The sequence below is a fragment of the Spermophilus citellus genome, assembly GCF_964194105.1.
Source record: "Spermophilus citellus genome assembly, chromosome: 8".
NCBI classification, from domain to species: domain Eukaryota; kingdom Metazoa; phylum Chordata; class Mammalia; order Rodentia; family Sciuridae; genus Spermophilus; species Spermophilus citellus.
This window is the reverse complement of record NC_138189.1, coordinates 62,331,494-62,350,454: the sequence shown is the minus strand read 5'-3', so window position 1 is coordinate 62,350,454 and position 18,961 is coordinate 62,331,494. Positions and strand designations below refer to the sequence as shown.

Below are 18,961 nucleotides of genomic sequence, written 5' to 3'. Positions count from 1 at the left end.
ACAGACAAAACTCAAAAACTGTGGGAACTCATCATCTCAGATTAGAAAGTTACCTGCTAATACCTACCTAGGTCTTTTATTGGAGTAACTATATTAGCCCAAATGAAGAGGTCAAAGCAAAATGTTTAAAAATTAAGGAATATCTAAGCCAGTGTCCTAAGGTGAATTTGGCCCTTTGGCCTATATTTACAGAGATGACATGTATTAGCTTTAATTAAAACAAAATTTACACACTTAAGTAGGATTAATTTCTAATCACTCCTAAACTTCAAGTTATCCCTGACGTGATAAATCATTAAGAAGAACTGAGTTGGGTTATTAACACCATGTGGCAGTCACTTCTTCAAGTCTATGTTGTCCTTCATGTTTTTTTTTTTCATTTTTGATCAAAAAGATAAAAATATGAGTTAAAAACAATAATCTAGTGTCCTTCCTGGAATCATGATTAATGAAATAATAAGGTCTGGATATTTAGGTAGTCTTAGTTCTCAACATCATGTCCTTGCTATTAATGATGTATGCGTGCGCGCGCGCACACACACACACACACACCATCTTCCTATTGTTTTAGCACATTTTAGCTGTTCAGTCCCTCAAGCCCAGTTCTCAGAGCTTCTACCGCCGTGTGTATTCTGGACACATAAGTACAACTTGACAGAGTGAGTGATAAGAGATGAGTGTGAAGGGCCATTACACTGTGTCTTATAGCTTCTACCATGATTTCCTCAGATCTGTGTTTGGCTGACGACCACACTGACACCTCATGTAGGAGCTGATGTAAGATCCTCCAACTACTAACGATTCTAAACCCTTGAGAGAGAAATACTGAAGTAAAATAAACTTATTTACCTAAGAATAAGGGAAGTCTTCACAACTGGAACAGCTTTATTCTGCAGGACTAGTGTCAGGTTCGGTATAGTAAAGTAAGTCACCACAAGATAACGGTTTGGACCACAGACTCTGAAGCCAGATCTGCTGGGCACAGATCTTGACTATTAGCTACAACACTACAGACACGTTATATAACCCCCTTGTGCCTTAGTTTCCTCATCTATAAACTGGGGATAACAGTATGTCATGAGATTGGTGTGTATATCAACTGATAACTTATGTGAAACACTAAGAACATTAGTAATTGCTATTGTTGATGTTATTATCAAAAGTACTAAAAATTACTCAAGAAGCATTTCATGATAAAACTAAGATTAATATAGTTCAATCATTTTTGCTAAAACTGAAATAAGGCTTAATTTGTTCTTGAGAATTAGTAAGCATGTGAAATTGTTAATGGCTCCGTATTTTTATTACCTGTGTTGAAAACGCTTGTATGTTGATCAGTTGTGGTTCAGAGAAGAACTGCTGGTCACTAATTTTCAAGGAAAAGTAACCTTTCCTAAAAAGTACCCCCAAAAGGAATGAGAAAATACAATCATTAAATTATTCTGTAGAAAGTTAAGGATCAAAAAAAAAAAAAGAAAGTTAAGGATCAAAAATATTTTCAGGTTATATGTATGTAAAAGTTTGGATCAAACCACTACAGTAATATAATATCTGAACTGTAAACAGAAATTACCATTCGATGCAGGTAAAAATGCTTTGTGTTCTTAGACCTTGTTATAACATAATAATAATATGACTATTCTGTTCCCTGTTTTTCTAAACTGAATATACAAACATCTGAAAAATTAGTTGTCAGGCCAAGATAGGTTAGTGACACATTATTATACATTATAGAATGGAAAGGAATCTTGTATAGTCTCTGACCAGTTCCCAGTGATTCCTTCTTTCAAAAACCTTCCTTCCAGCTCTTTCCCGATTCATAGGAGTGGACACCCAATGACAATGTTTGCAGTATCTATCTCCCTACCACTCCAACATTCATTGTGGACAAGACTAGGGAAAGAATGGCTTGTTCTTCCTTGGAAATTTGGACTTGGCCTGAGTCAGTCTCACCATTTTACTACAGTATAACCAGAACCTACCATGTGAATGAGAATATGGAACAAGCCTGCCTGTGGGAGACAGGTCCTTGAAGCTTATGAGCAAGGAGACACAGGGATGAGAGAAGGTTTGAGTCCTGCTTCACATTTCCAGTTCTAGCTTCTGGACTTGCCCTGGAGCACCAGTGCTCTTCAAGTCTTTGAGATCTGAGCCACCTCTGCAACGTTATAATAAGCCTCACTCTTTTGTTTAATCTAGTTCAAGTTGATTTTCATTACTTGCAACCAAACAGTCCCAATTAACAATAAAAGAAGGATCACTCTTTGCTGTGGGTTGAATCTCTTTAAAGGAGTTTTGTTTCAGCAGCTTAAGAGACTGTTGGAAGGGCAGGGATGAGTTGCCCACCTTTAAAAGCTGATCCAAGCACAGAACTCACGGCTGGCTGGTGATATATGTGGTTAATGCACCATGGGAGCTTTGGAATTCTTGACTACTGCAGGGACCATTGTTTCAAAGGTTCTTTAAAAGGTATTCTTGGAACTAACTATTTATACTTGAAAGAATGTGGGTGGATCTCAAAAGCATTGTAGAAAATGCCAGAAGCAAAAGACCACATATGGTCTGATTGCATTCACAGGGTATTTTAGAAAGGGTAAAACTACGGGGCTAAAAAACCAGATCAGGTGCTGGAAGGAAAGGAGTAACTATAAAAAGGGTATTTTGGGGATGGGAGGTGATGGAGCTCTTTTATGTCTTGACTGTGGTAACAAGATCATATAGATTTGTTAACACTCATAGAACAGCATGCTTTAAAATAGGGAATTTTATTGAATGCAAATTATAGCCCAATAAACCTGACTTTTTAAAAAATGTATTCTTGCCTTCCCTCCTATTCCAACCACTCTTTCCTTTTCTGCCCCATCTAAATCCTGCCCCTCTTTGCTCCCACCTCCAAGCTTCAAGAGAATGCAACTGACAGAAACAATGGAAAGAACCAAGAAGGAGAAATGATTTTTGGTGGCACTCTGCATCTAAGCACTACCGGCTTTTAACACAGTCACTCTGACTACATTTACAAGTTGTCTTTTACTCCACAGCAGCATTCTAATCCCGGGGCAATCCAATCCTAAAGAATTTTCATCAACGAATCATGGTCAGTATTTTCATGGCAAAGAACAAAAACCACAAACTTATGCAGCAAGCATAAGTTTTTCTTTTTCTTCTCTGTCATTCAAAGACAATTTTAATTTTCGCAAGTTTTTAACAACCTCATTTTATTATTCTTCTGTTATTTCTTTGGTTTTAATTTTTAGGTAAAGAAAATCCAGTATTAAAATAGGTACCTAGAAAAAGAGATGTGTAGGAATTCCCTAAACTGTCATTCTTTGTCCTATTTAGGGGTACAAAGCTTAAGATTCTGCAGGTTATGTGAGGTTAAAGATGTTAAATAGAGAAGAGGGTTAATGTTGGTTGTCTGTGAAGCTTTATGCTTTTCACAGGGATTCTACTGTGAAGCTCTGTGTGTCTGTGTCTGTGTCTGTGTGCATGAGAGAGAGAGAGAGAGAGAGAGAGAGAGAGAGAGAGAGAGAGAAAGAGAGAGAGAAATGTGGATACTTAAGAACTATACTTGTAGCAAAAATAAATGGAGAAATGGAGCAGGGATTTGATGAGTGACTCTGTGGCTTCAAATAATCCATCTCCGTAGCACAATATTTTTCTCTGTGTAGTGATCTTAGCCCCGTGAGGATGAAAGCAGGCCTATTGTCCCTATAATATTGGGGAGGCAGATATCATTGTGGCTAGAGGCATGGGTTGTGGACTCAGAGAATGTCAGGTTGGAGTCTCAGCTCTAGACTCTCAGGTTATGAGGTCTTATGCAAAATTTTCCAGGTCTCGGTTTTCTTATCTGTAGACTGAGAACACATATAATTCATACACATAATTCATGTAAAAAATTTAACATAATGCCTGGCTCAAAGCTAGCACTCAGTAAATGTTGCTCTTATTCCTAGAATATGACCTTCTGAGGTTACTGACATCATCAGCTCTGAATTATCACAGAGAAAGTGCATCTATTTTTCTCCCCACTTATGGCTTTGCCTGAATCTCAAAATAAATAAGTAACAAAAATAATAAAAGAAAATCCTCAAATTTAGTATTGACAGTGAGAATATTCACTGTGTTCTTATGGTTTCGTGGTCTTCAAATCATTATTTACACAAATAGTCTATGGTGAATTATCTGCACTAATGAAGCAGAGCACGGTGAAGGAGAATCCAAGAGGCTAATCTTTGGGATGCATTCTCTGATTTCTGTTTAGTAGATTTACTCTGCTAATTATGGGGCTATATTTGCTTGGGTTAGTTTTAACATTCAATTGAATTCCTGAAGCATAAGTCAGCTGGGTGGGGAAGATAGCCAGATATGTGTAAAGCATCAGGAGAAAACTGGATGGGGCTTAGAAATTAGCCACAATTAATCTTATAATGTGGATAATAAAAAGTTAACTATGACTCTAAGTTTCCTTCCAACTCTGAAATTCCAGGGACCACATCACACCTTGAAAACCACGTGCTCCATTCTTTATCTGCCCGCTATTCCCTGTATGTTATGCTCATGGGGAAGAAGCAACTCTAGCATCTGGCTATATAACCAGTTTTGTTTCTACTGGGCCAAAAAAGTGGGTAATTATACTCAGAATTTTCCTGTCACATCAGAGAATTACCCATAATTATGTGATAAAATGAAAATGTCTCCAACAGAAGTACATTCTCTGAACAATTACAGGGACATGATGACAGGCAGCTGAACACATTTGAGGAGTATTGATCTTCCCCAGATGGGAAGGGTTAGCTATTAAAAAAGAGGAGGTGGGGACCAGAGCAATGATGGAAAAGAGGTGGGGGGAAATCAGCAACATTGACTCACCTGAGCTTTTCTTTGCTGTGTATAAAGCGCACTTTCTTCTCATTCACATCTTTCCAGCTAAAATGGCCAGCCTTGTCCAGCTGAGATTCTTTTCCATTTCTTGAGAGCACCAGCTGACCATTTGTGGGAGTGCTCACAACATGGAATAGGAGGTCTTCCACCCTGCCATCCTGGTGTTGGATGTTCAGGAGGGAAAAGTCCAGTGGCCTCATTGAACCAATTGCAAGGATCAAGGAGCCATTCACATGAAGGCTGGGAGTGTGCATCTTGCCTGAAAAACATACAAATCCAAAGCTCAGGCTTGTCACATTCACTAAGTAGTTCTTATTTATTTGCTTTAAAGAAATAGACTTGTAATGTTAATTCAGAACTGTACAGAGGAGACTCTAGGCTATTACAGAACATAAGCATCTTTCTAACTCAGTGATTGTTCCTCTAGATGCACATGAGAATGACACAGGACTTCAATGGAAGAGTTAAACCATAAAATTGTTAGAAGACAAGCTGGCTGCAGGGGCATGTACCTGTAATCTCAGCTACAAGGGAGGCTGAAGCAAGCAGATCATGAGCTGGGGGCCAGCCTGGGCAACACAGTGATACCCTGACTTTGGGGGAAAAAAACCTGTAAGACAAGACTGGAGTAGAATTTTTGTGGTTCTGAATTAAGCAATGCTTTCTTATGGCACAAAAAGCACAAGTGACAAAAGAAAAAAATAGGTAAGTTGGACATCACCAAATTAAAAACTTTTGTGCTTTACCAAAGTGAAAAGACAACTCATAGAAGGGGAGAACACGTTTGCAAATCACACATCTGAAAAATGACTTATATCCAGAATCTATAAAGGACTCCTTTAACTCAACAATAGAAGAAAAATAAAACCAATTTTAAAAAAGGGTAAAAATTTTAGTAGGCATTTCCACAAAGAAGATATGATATGTACATGAACAGTGCACAACCTTCATCACCAAGGAAATGTAAATCTAAACCGCAACTACATAGCACTTCACTTTCGATAGGAGAGATGATAAAAAGTGCAGGTGAGGATGTGGATAAATGGGAACCCTTGCACATTGTTACTGGAAGTATAAGATGTTGCAGTCATTTGGTAATACAGTTGCACAGCTCCTCAATTAAACATAGTACCATATGACCCAGGAATTCCACTCCCAGGTTTACACCCAGGAGAATTAAAAATGTATGCCCACACAAAGACTTGTACATGAATGTTCAGAGCAGCATTTCATAATATCCAAAGAGAAAATATTGCAAAAAATATATATCCATTGATGAATAATAGATAATCAAGGGTTTGGGATATGGGGAAGTGACTCAGTGGTAGAGTGCTTCCCTAAATGCATGAAGCTCCAGGTTTGATTCCTAGGATTAGAGAGGGGAGGTAAGTAGTTCTGGAGGGGGGTGCTCAAAAAAATGTGGTATATCCATGCAATTTCATATTATTTATCCATAAGAAGAAAATAAAATGATGTACTAATACACAATACAATGTGGATGAACCTTAAAAATATTATGCTAAGAATCCACATAAAAGAGGAAACATTGTGTGATCCCATTTATGTCTAGAACAGGCAAATGCATAGAGACAGAAACTAGATTAGTGGTTGTCAGGGTCTAGAATGACATAAAAATGCACAGAGATTACTATGGTTATGGGTTTCTCTTATGATGATAAAAATATTCTGGAATTAGATTTTGGTGATAGTTATACAGCTTTGTGACTACACTAAAAACCACTGGGGTATACACTTTAATTTTTGGATTTTATGTCTGAATTATATCTCAATAACAATAACAAAGAATCATATAGGGATCTTTTAAAACAATACTGACACTTGGGCTCTACTACTAGATATTCTGACTTAGATGTTCTGGGATGGACCTCATTAATTTCATAAGCCCCCCTGCTTACACTAATTGGCTGGCAGATTTGAGAACCACAGTCTTATCCTGATTACACCTGTCACATAAGATCCACTGAGGGCAAGAAAAGAGACAGGTGTATGATACCATTCTCTAGAGGGTACCAGTTAATCTACAATGAAGTAGGATTGTTGGTGGCTCACATTCAGAATTCATGTGAAATATATACACTTTAAAAAAAAATTTTGCAATCTCTGTGCATATGAAACATCTGACAAATAAATGAGGATTTCCTTCCATAATGTAGAATTCATCCTCTCTCCTGCAAGGTGTTTTGCCAAGGTCTTTAACGGGCAATGTTCCCTTCTACAATTAGTCCAGATAGTGCAGTTCAACATCTACCATAAGATTATTCTAATAAAAGTAGAATTCATTTCCACAGGTTTACTTGTATTATGTCCCAAGAGTAGTAAGCTGACTCTCAAGTAGATGGGGTTTCCAGAAAGATCCTAACAAAATGAGTCAAGGATATTTTTTTTTTAAATCTTAATCTCCAGAAATATAGAGACAGAATGTATGACTTTGGATACTACAAAATGCCTCATGCTTTTGGTAAACAATAAAGCTAAGGAACACTTCCAAGGTTTATCCACCTATAAAACTTTTGGAGTTCAAAATGAGGACTGAATTTAAATTTGCTTCCCTCTGTTATTTAAGGTGAGGTATGCAGGGAGAAATGAGCGCCTTTCCTTTAACCTGTTATTCATAACAGAAACAAATTCATCCAGTTTCAACAGATGAACCTCTTGGAGTCTCCTTATCCTTTTTATTGTTTATTTATAGCTTATCTCCACTGTTTGCGCAAAAGATGCACCACTGAACTCTTGGCATAGTTCACTCTACAAATTTATATGAATTCAAATAAGTGCATTGCATGTATAAACATGTATGTGATTTTCTATAATGTGGCTGCAGTTCAAGAACACAGCTAACTTTATGCCAAATTTCTTATCTTATACTTGGGACTTTTAGAGCACAGATTGCTTCTTTTTTTTCTTCAAAGATCATAGAAGTTGAGATTTTCCTAATTTTTCCATGTTGTATAAACAGTTCCTTATTCCTTAGCAGCATCAAGTTTTGGTTTCCCCCCACAATGGTAATTCTGAATTAATTATTTCAGTAAACCCAGACTTTGCAAAGAAAAATTACTGGTGCATTCACCACATCGCCAGAAGAGCTCTTACCAGGACATGTTTCATTAGAAGAGTGGGCAGAGAAGCCAGGAATGCAGTTGGAAACACAGAGGCCATTCTTCAGAAAGAACCCTTGGCCACAGAGGTGACATCGGTCTCTGTGGCTACACTGCAAGCACCCTTGGGGGCACGCTATCAAAGAGAAGACATAAAATATGAGACACAACCAAGGCACAGACACCCAAGTAGGACCATGAGGGAAATAAAGGGATTGTAACCACAAGAGTTGGAGCACAAGCAACAAATGGCCCCCCACCCATAACAGACTGTGACAAAAGAGCCTCCTAACTGTCTCCTGTAGAGTCTCATGGGAGCTGATACACTCAGAAGGAAATTGAACAGAGAGACACACTCCCCACCTCACATAATGCCATTTAGAAAGACTGCTCATGGATGGCTGTTAATCATGTAGACTTGTATGAGAGGACATTCATAGTGATTGAGAGCATAGGCTGTCTTTAGGTACCATTCCTTCTCTGTCACTTACCAGCTGTGACCTTGGACAAGTTCCTTCAACTCTGCAATTTTGTTTGGCTTTGTTTTAAAAAAGGGAATAATAATATCACCTAATGCAAGTAATAGTTGTAAGATGACAATGTTATAATGTGAAATGACTAGAATAGTGCACTCAGAGAAAGGCCTGAGTGTTCTACTGCTGCCACTGCTCACTGCTTATTATTATTATTATTATTATTATTATTATTATTATTATTATTATTATTAAAGAAGAAGAAGAAGAAGAAGAAGAAGAAGAAGAAGAAGAAGAAGAAGAAGAAAACATATTTTAAATGCATGAGGAAAATCAGCTGTTTAAAGAACCACCGGATTATTTCTTTGGGTCGTTGATAATCTTCTATGGATTGAGTGATAACTGCCTAATTTTCTGGCTTCCTTTGCTGGGATATTGTTATAGAGTGGTTACACAGTATAAAGGACCTTGACTGGAATCAGAAAACCTGGGCTTAATGTCTGATTTACATTGCCTTGATTAACAACATTTTTTAGTCTGTTTTCTGTTTCCCTGTAAAATAAGATTCATAGTATCTGTCATATTTTATCAAGTCATTGTGAATGTTAAATAAGACGAGACAGATGAAGAAAATTTGGTGAAACATAAAATGTTGTGTCTGGTTAATGGCATTATTGTTAAACCTCAGATATTCTTTCAAGTGGGGCACATGGTACAAAGGTTTGGTAGAAATGATGAGAATGAACAGAAAATTTTCTTGGATGATCCAGTGGACAAGGAGATTAAGACTTTGAGTTTAACAATAAAAGCTCCAGTATATGTCACCAAATTATTCCTCAGAATCCTAGTCTTCAGGGATATAATACCAATATCAGGGTTATAGGTGATTTAGTCTAAACACTGAAAATTCTTTGTCCGTATCAATATGGCTGATCCACTCTTAATGGATACCTCACTGCAGTTCAATATAAACTTTACATTCCATTAAAAAAATAGGCTTTGTTTCCATAAAGACCTTTAGGGACATATTGATTTGTGCAAGAGAATTATTGGGCTACACTCCTAAATCCTGTTTAACCAGCATTCAGCAGATGTGCATAGGAAGCCATCAATTACTTAGGCCAAGTTCCCTGGGTTTTCTTTCTGCCTCTAATTCGGATGCTCCTGGTTGCCTGAGAACCAGCACACATGACTTGATGCTCTTACTTCTTGCCAGAGAACTTAGCTTAGACTCAAGTTACCTGAGCATTTGTGCTTTGCATGGTCTGCAAAGTACCCCTTCCCACATTCCTGGACACACTGGGCTTCCAAGAGGAGAAATGGCCCTTCACAGCGGGTACACTCATGGGGCCCCTGGCACTGGAGACAGTGACTGTCACAACCTGAAAGACAAAAGTCAAGTCAATAGGAAAGTGTATAGCTTTGCAAAAGGATCTGGGCCCCTATTCAAGGCAGCACTAGGTATCAGGCAGCAACACCATCCAGTGTACTGGGCAAAGCACCCCATGAGAATTCACGGAGCCACAGTTCTTCTTGTGATCACCATACTTAGCAGTTAGAGGAAAAGTTACTTCACCTCTATGTGCCTCCGTGTTCTCCCCTTTAAAATGGGAGTAAAATATTGTCCCACATACCTTACCAGGTAAAGATCAAATTGATGAAAATTATAGATGAACTCTAAAGTGACTGATGGATATTATCAACTATTGTTAGTATTAACTAGTCGTTAGCTTTCAGTACTGTGTTACTTAAGTGTTGGTCTTTTCTTGATTCATCCAGTCAATCATTCAGGAATGCTCTCAGAAATGGTCTTAGTGTAGTTCTGGTAGGAATTTCAGGGTCTGAGGATTTTGTGGTGTTAAATTGAGGCTGAAGAAGGTACTGGGCAGAGAGAGTTGATGGTGAGGAATGTGGCATACAGAGATTCGAAGGAGGCAGATGGTAGAACAACATGGTCTTTCCGTGTGCTTGAATGCCCAGGTATACAAATCTTCCCATATGGAGGACAGGATTTCAAATCTTTAAAGAAATCCAATCGTAATGGCCTACCATACGACCCTAAGATTCCCATACTGGCATCAAATTTTAGCACATGTCACCTAAGAGCATGGGAGAAGGAAAGGGAAATTTTCATAACAAAGACAACTGTTAGCAAAGAAACCCAGAATGGGGTAAAAAGCCAGAAGGGACTCTTGTCACAGGCTTCTCAGAAATCAGCAACCAAAACTTCAATGATCACAGAGTGGGGGGGGGTCTCCAGACACTCACTCTTGCAGAGGCCCATGTCCCGGTAGAAAGATGGCGAGCACTGCTCCACGCAGGCACCCTCCTGGAGAACGTAGCCATCCATGCACTGCAGGCAGTCAGTTCTCAGAGGACCACTGCATGCATTGCAACTCCAATCACACTCTAGAAAGAAATCCTATGTTAGATTAGCTTCCCCTCTGTCCACCCCCGAGTCCCACAGACTAATTTATGAGGAGGCTGTCTGTAGCTGCAAGAGGTAAAGTGGGGACAATATGAGATGTCAGATAAGGCAGTTGTAACAAGGCCTGTGCTTGCAGTAGCCCTGATGCTTCTCTGAGGTTTCGTGTTCCTCAATTATGTTAGACATAAGCATGTACAAAGAGCATGCCACACTTTGTGCAGAGCCTGCTTATCAGCTGGGCTGCCAGAGAGCCAGGTCTACCTGGATTTGTTTGCCAACTCTTCACACAAAGTCTGCCATGGGGAGTGGGCCAAATTGCCCACAAGCCTAATCTAGACTTTCTCCCAATGCTCCGTGCTCCATAGGTAAAGAGATATCAGAGATCCCACTCAGAATGTATCTGATACTGCCACTGACACCAGTCACGTGACTCTCACTCTCAAAAATCAGGCATTCACCAACACAACAGAAAGAAAAAGTGATGTTAGACTTAAATGGAGATAAAGAAAGTGTCCAGAAAGAAATGGCTTACTGGAAAAGACCTCATTGGGGTCAGCAGAATGGACTTGTTCACATGTTCATTTGCTCAACAAGCACTTGATATGCAATAATGCATATCAGGTAAATGTGCAAGACAGTACACATGCTACCAAGAAGATTTATAAAGTTAATCTCACTCATTTATTTAGCTGAATGGATCCTGAGGGAAAAAGACTAAAACAAGAGACTCACAACTGCCAGTATAGTTATGAAATTATCTACAGCAGGGAGGCTTTATGATAATCTTATTTTTCACCACATACTGACAGCCCCTGGTTAGAAGAAAAAATAAATAAATAAAAGGAAAGCTTCTGTGGTCTTGAGCCCAGCAGACCACCTAAGTTGACAACCAAGTAGAATTTCTTGGACTGGAAAGTGTGCAATTTTGCAGAGCCTTAAAGCATCCCAAGTTTACTTGACAGATGTTTGACCTCCATATCTGAGCTCTAGTTTCTCTGCCAGAGCCAAAGGGATAGAGGGAAACATGGAAAGAGGCTGGAATGAAGAGATGAAATGGAACAGAATCAAGTAAAATCTGCTCTTAACTCTATCTTTCCCCTTATGCACTGCTGTTCAAAAACCACAAGGCTCACGAAATTCCAACTACTGAAGAACAAGGAAAACAGGCACCTGGCATTTGACATTGTCATGTTAAACATTCCTCAAGGACAACAACTGTGTCTTCACTCTTTTGACTGTGTTAAGTGAAGGTGGACAAATCAGATACAACTCCTGATCTCATTAAGCTTAGAATCTAGCAATCTGGAACTGTAAATAAAAATACCTACAAGGCCCTTTGAAATAGGCCTGGCATGATAGACTATGGGATGGTGGGGACTGTGGTAAATTGAGGAGTTGATGCTCCATCCAGTGGGGATGACAGCAACACAGTCAACCTATTGTTGCACTGTGTAGTAAAGCAAATCAAGTATTGCCAGATCTTCCTATTTTTTCTCCAAAAGAAACTGAAAATCTCAAATTCTTTTTGTATGTGAAGACTTCTAGCTTGTTAAGAGGCAAATAACCAAAGATTTTTAAATTTCAGAACATTAGGTGGGCCACACAAAACATGTCTATGGGTCAAATATAACCTGAGCATTTTTATTTTGCTACCTCTGGTCTAGTTACCAATATGTGGAACAATGTCTAGTTCATAGTGGGTGCTCAAAAAATTGGCTTAGAAAACAAATCAATGAGGGAGTAGATGAATTCACTCGTACATCATTAATTCTTGCTATCATCAGAGAAAGTCAAAATGATTGATGAAGGCATTTTCCCAATGTGGGGCACGTGGCGTTTATAGTAAAGAGGTATCATGGAGTAAAAGACTCCTTAACACAATTCAGGAAGAACTTTACCTCTGCATGTCTTGGTGGAGATGTCAAGATAGTACTGTGGGGCACAGCTCTCATACTGGCAGTCCCCATAGAGCAGGACCTTGCTTGGATCTCGGCAGGAGGTACAGCTGGCCTGTGAATCACAGCTCCAGCAATGTGTGTCGCATGCTGAGCAGACAGGAAAAGAAAATGACCGGATGATTACAATTGCAAATAGGGACACATTGATCAACACCAGACACATGCTGCAAAGGAACAAAGCCCTGCCCCAACCTGTTCTTTAATTATGGCTCAGAACCCTCCACTGTGATCAATAGACACAGAAAATATTAGTTTTATTTTCCAAATTACAGAAGGTACTCTTGTTTTCCCCAAAGATAAATTATAAACTCAAAGATGGAAATCCCACATCCAAATTGTCCTGTGATTCAGCCACAAAATTTATACTTACCCTAAGATCTCTAGAATTATAGTCCAGAGTTTTATTTGAACTTGACTTCTTAAGGAATCAAGTCCCCTGTAGCTCATGATGTAGATTGTGTGTGTGTGTGTGTGTGTGTGTGTGTGTGTGTGTGTGTGCGTATGTGTGGCGGGGGAGGGGGGGTAGGCCAAGATTAAAATTAGGCACCAACTTAATTGTGAAGCTTGTAAAATCCCATATTTTTAGGATTTAAAGGCTACTCGGCTTATTGGTTTGCCAAAAGGTAATTCTCAGCAGCCAGTCAGGCGATTCAGACATTCAGGGATGATTCCCAATCTGGTCATGCTTTTGCATTCTCTCATTTCTCTATCTACTCAGTTTTTCTTGCTGGAAAACTTAAGAGTCTATCCTGATATCTTCCTTCCTTCACTCCTAATCCAGTCACTCACTGGATTCTTTTATTCAAACTCTCCAATATAACTCTGAGGACTTTTTGCTTTCCTCCATATCCACAAATGCCAATATAGCCAAGCCATCATCATCGCTTGCTTAATTGCTATCACAGCCTCCTAACTTATTTTACTCTTGCAATCTCATTTCCAAGCATTTACCAGAGTGACTTTTTCATTCTTACTACTTAGGTTTCAAAGTACACTTTCCCCTAAAACCCAGTCTTTCCTCAATCCTGGAAAATTTCTAACCATCATCTGTACGAATATTGTTCCTCCACCCTTCCTTCATTCTCTCCTCCTGGAAAGCTTAACACACATTTGAATCCTCTTACTATAATCTCCAAGTCTTGTCTCTTTAACTCTTTACCCATCCTCTTTCTCTCTCCTCCCAGAAATCCTTTGTGGAATCTCCATTCTAGAACAGGTCTCCCAGGTACATGCTCTGACAGTACCCAGACATTTCTTTCCTGCCTTGGGTAACAATTTTCACTGAGGTGATTATTTGTTTAACATGTGTACCCTTTAGGCTGTAGACTTGGAATGCAAAGACCAGGTGTGTTATGTTCCTTACAATATTCCCCAGTATCTAGCTGGTGATCTGTCATATTGTAGGTGTTCAATAAACACTTACTACAGAAATGAAAAAATCCAAATGTTGTAATATGTAAGCACACCCACCACACTAACACATGCACAAGCACCACCATCTCTGCCTCATTCTGAATTGACTCTGAATACATGTCAGAGGAAAAGAGTACAGAGGGACCTGGTGAGTGAGATGTAGGTCTAAAGGAATCAAAGTGTTCTTCTGGTTGTACATGATGTAGAATGACACCAGTAATGTAGTTGTATATGCACATGGGGTAATAATGTCTGATTCATTCTATTATTTTTCCTACCCCCATACCCCCTCCCTTACCTTCATTCCTCTCTGCCTATTCCAAAGTACTTCTATTCTTCCCTACCCTCTCCCCTATTGTGAATTAGCATCTGCATATCAGAGAAAACATTCAGCCTTTGTTTTTGGGGGATTGGCTTATTTTGCTTAGCATGCATTTACCTGCAAACACCATAATTTCATTCCTCTTTAAGGCTGAATAATACACCATTGTGTATATATACCACATTTTCTTTATCCATTCATCTGTTGAAGGGCACCTAGGTTGGTTCCATGGTTTAGCTATTGTAAGTTAAGCTGCTATAAACATTGATATGGCTGTGTCATATGCTGATTTTAAGTCCTTTGCATATAAAGCAAAGAGTGGGATAGCTGAGTCAAATGGTGGTTCCATTTCAAGTTTTCTAAGTATGGTGATACTGCTTTCCATAATGGTTGCACCAATTTGCAGCCCCACCAACAATGTTGGGGTATGCCTTTTCCCCACATCCTCACCAACATTTACTGTTGTTTGTATTCTTGATAATTGTCATTCTGACTGGAGTGAGATGAAATCTTAGAGTCTTTTTGATTTGCATTTCTCTAATTGCTAGAGATGTTGAACATTTTTTCATATATTTGTTGATTGATTGTATATATCACCTTCTGAGAAGTGTCTGTTCAGTTCCTTGGCCATTTATTGATTTGGGTTATTTGGGGTTTTTTGGTTATTAAGTTTTTTGAGTTCTTTATACATCCTGGAGATTAATGCTCTATCTGAGGTGCCTTAGGTAAAGATTTTTTCCCATTCTGTAGGCTCTCTATTCACATTATTGATTGTTTCCTTTGCTGAGAAGAAGCTTTCTAGTTTTAATCAATCACATTTAGTGATTCTTGATTTTACTTCTTGAGCTTTAGGAGTCTTGTCAAAGAAATCAGATCCTAAGCTGACATGGTGAAGATCTGAGCCTACTTTTCTCCTATTAGGCACGAGGTCTCTGTTCTAGTGCTGAAGTCTTTGATCCACACTGAATTGAGTTTCATGCAAGGTGAGAGATAGGGGTTTAATTTCATTTTGTTACATATGGATTTCCAGTTTTCCCAGCACTGTTTGGTGAAGAGCCTATCTTTTCCCCAGTGAATGTTTCTGGTGCCTTTGTCTAGTACAAGCTAACTATATTTATGTGGGTTTGTCTCTGTGTCTTTTATTCTGTACCATCGGTCTGCCTGTCTATTTTGGTGCCATACCATGCCATTTTTGTTACTATGGCTCTGTAGTACAGTGATGCCTCCTGCTTCATTCATTCATTCTTTCTTTATTATTTAAAAATTTTTTTGGTTGTTAATGGACCTTTATTTTGTTCACTTATTTATATGTGGTGCTGAGAATCAAACCTAGTGCCTCACACATGCCAGGCAAGTATGTTACCACTAAGCCACAGCCACAGTCCCCATTTATTTATTTTTGATTGGTGCTTTCTACATTTACATAAAGGTGAAATTCCCTGTAGTACATCATGTGATTTGTTAAATTCAGTCCACATTTCCTTCCCTTTCTAGTTCCTCCTTCCTCCCTCTTGATCTCCTTCTACTGCACTGATCTTCCCTATAACTTTATGATATCTGTTTCCTCCTCCTTCTTTCCGTTATTTTGTTCTAGCTTCCAAATATGAAAGCAAACATTTGACCCTTGATTTTCTGACTGGCTTATGTGATGTTTACTTGATGTGATGTTCTCCATTTCCAACCATTTATCAGCCAACGCCATAGTTTCATTCTTTTTATGGCTGCATAATACTTCGTTGTGTATATATATACCATATTTTCTTCATCTGTTTTTCTATTGACAGTCATCCAGACTGATTCCATAACTTAGCAATTTTGACTTGTGCTACTATCAATATTGAAGTAGCTGTATGGCTCTATTATGCTGATTTTATTTCTTTTGGATAAATATCAGGGAGTGATGGGATGGGTGGGCCAAATGGTGGTTCCATTCCTAGTATTTTGAGGAATCTTCATAGTTTTCCAGAGTGTTTGTACTAATTTGCAGTCCCATAAAATGTATGAGTGTACCTTTCCTTCCACATCCTTGCCAGCATTTGTTATTATTTGTATTCTTGATCATTGCCATTTATGACTGAATGAGAGAAAATCTCAGTGTAGTTTTGATTTGTATTTTCTTGATTGCTAAGGATATTGAACATTTTTCATATATCATTTGACCATCTGTGTTTTTTCTTTTGAGAAGTGTCTGGTTCTTTTGCCCATTTATTGACTGAGTTTTTGTTTGTTTGTTTGTTTGTTTTTTGGTGCTAAGTTTTTTTGAGTTCCTTATATAGTCTGGATATTAATCTCCTGTCAGAGAAGCAGATGGCAAAGACTTACCCCCATTCTTAATCATTTCCTTTGCTGTGCAGAAGCTTTTTTTAATTTGAAGACATTCCACTATTGATTCCTGGTTTTATTTCTTGAGTTTTAAGGAACTTTTTTTTTTAAGGAAGCCAGTGCCTGTACCAATATGGTGGAGTGTTGACTCTGTTTTCTTCTAGCATTTGCAAAATTTCTGGTCCTTGATTCAGTTTAATTTGACTTTTGTGCAGGGTGAGAGATAAGGATCTGGTTTCAATCTTCATATGAATATCCAGTTTTCCCAACATCATTTGTTAAAAAGGCTGTCTTCTCTCCAACATGTTTTTGGCTCTCTTGTCAAGGATCAAATGGTTGTCACTATGTGGGTTTATCACAGTGTCTTCTGCACTATTCCACTGTTCTTCATGTCTACTTTGATTGGGCAAAGTATTTGATGAAGATCCCAAAGATAAACTTGTGAATACAAAAATGAAGCGGTACCTAGTAGTTGTAGGTGCATTTGAAGATGGTTGAAATGCATACTCCAAAAGTAAATCTTTGTAATTGGTAAAAGAAATGTCCCTAAATTAGAGATGGCCACCCACTTCTGCTTGAACACTCTGCTAGCTCCAGTTCTGCCTGGAGGAATATCCAAGTGGGAAATGACAGTTAATTAAACCTCTGAAGGTTAACTGTGTAAATGAGGGATTGTTCTCTGTTGCTCCATGGAGGGCTGTGAAAAGCCATCTTTATCTTTTCATGGGGTGCAATGTTTGATGGGGTAATTCTAGAGTCCTTGAGCTCCAAAGCACTACAGTTTTAAGGACTGAGAACCTTTTTTTATTATTGCTTTTAAAATATATACATATGTATATATACACATATGTGTGTGTGTATATATACACATATGTGTGTGTGTGTGTGTGTATATATATATTTAGTAGTTCATGGACCTTTATTTTATTCACTCATTTATATGTGGTGCTGAGAATCAAACCCAGTGCCTCACACGTGTGAGGCAAGCGCTCTACCTCTGAGCCACAACCCCAGCCCCTTATTATTGCTTTTTTATAGTTTCTATCTCAACCTAGTCACCCTTAAAACTTTAGAGCTCAGTTAACAATGCACACTTTCTAAAGATTTCTGCAACTGAAATCTAGAAAGCTCTCCAGTCCTTACTTTCTTTAATAGTATAGTTATCACTGCCTCACACAATTCTGATTACATTTCCTCAAAAGCCCTTTACTACACAATTTCTAAAATTGTCAGGGCCTATAATTGTCTATAATGGGGAGGATTACAAAGGAGCATTGTTGACTTTTAATTTTTTTTACATAATAGAAACTCAAATATCTCAATTTGGGGCTTACTTGATCCGATCTTAGAAAGGGTGAAACTTAAGGACTAAAGTTAGGAGGTTCTTAATTCAACTGAAATAGTCTATGAAATCCTATTTACATGGTAGCATAAGCAAATGTGTTTATGCAGCGGCCACCCTGCAGCAAGGAAAACACTTCCCCAAAGAGAAATATTTTAATGCAATGCATTTTTGTCACCTATACTTCATACAAGGGATTCTATTTTTTCTCTCGAACTTTTGTTTCTGTGAGTCTGTTGCTGGGAAGATCCTCATAAATCTAAGTCACCATTTCCCCACCAACATGCTCTTGCTCTTGGATAGAAAGCACAAGTATTTTATTCCTGTCTCCTGCATTATAGAATCTACAGATTCCAGCGGATGGTTGATATATAACAAGCAAAGTTTTTGTTTCAAAAGTAAAGAAATCTTCTCATTGTTTGAAAAAGAGTTCTATCTCTGGTATCTCAACAGATGATGCAAAAGTGTGAGTTTCATACATAACTTCATTTCAAATGCAAATACACGCAAGCATCTAAATAAACTAACATGGGTATTTATCGTTCTATCTCTATCCATATAAATAACTTTATTAAATTATTTGCCTCATTCCAGATGGTGTTGATAATGGTGAAGACGACCATGACAAACAGTAACAACAATAGTTAGTCTGCATAGATCCGGTTCCCTGCTGGGGTCTGCGGTAACTGCAACAACATTGGAGTGT

At 38.4% G+C, this 18,961-nt stretch overlaps 1 protein-coding gene across 6 annotated transcripts in view; it reads right to left on the bottom strand.

Annotated features, from left to right (window-relative positions):
* The window catches only part of FRAS1 (Fraser extracellular matrix complex subunit 1), a 448,933-nt gene that overhangs the window by 142,768 nt on the left and 287,204 nt on the right, over positions 1-18,961 (bottom strand). For all 6 annotated transcript variants that reach the window (XR_014023287.1, XM_081304117.1, XM_081304120.1 and 3 more), the window contains exons 23-28: positions 12,797-12,943; positions 10,739-10,879; positions 9,712-9,852; positions 7,993-8,133; positions 4,870-5,140; positions 1,309-1,393 (exon numbers count right to left, since the gene is read on the bottom strand). Coding sequence is in view for 5 of the 6 variants with exons in the window: in XM_081304117.1 (XP_081160243.1) it covers positions 1,309-1,393; positions 4,870-5,140; positions 7,993-8,133; positions 9,712-9,852; positions 10,739-10,879; positions 12,797-12,943 (926 nt within the window). In the remaining variant the exon portion in view is untranslated. The remainder of the gene's footprint in view (positions 1-1,308; positions 1,394-4,869; positions 5,141-7,992; positions 8,134-9,711; positions 9,853-10,738; positions 10,880-12,796; positions 12,944-18,961) is intronic.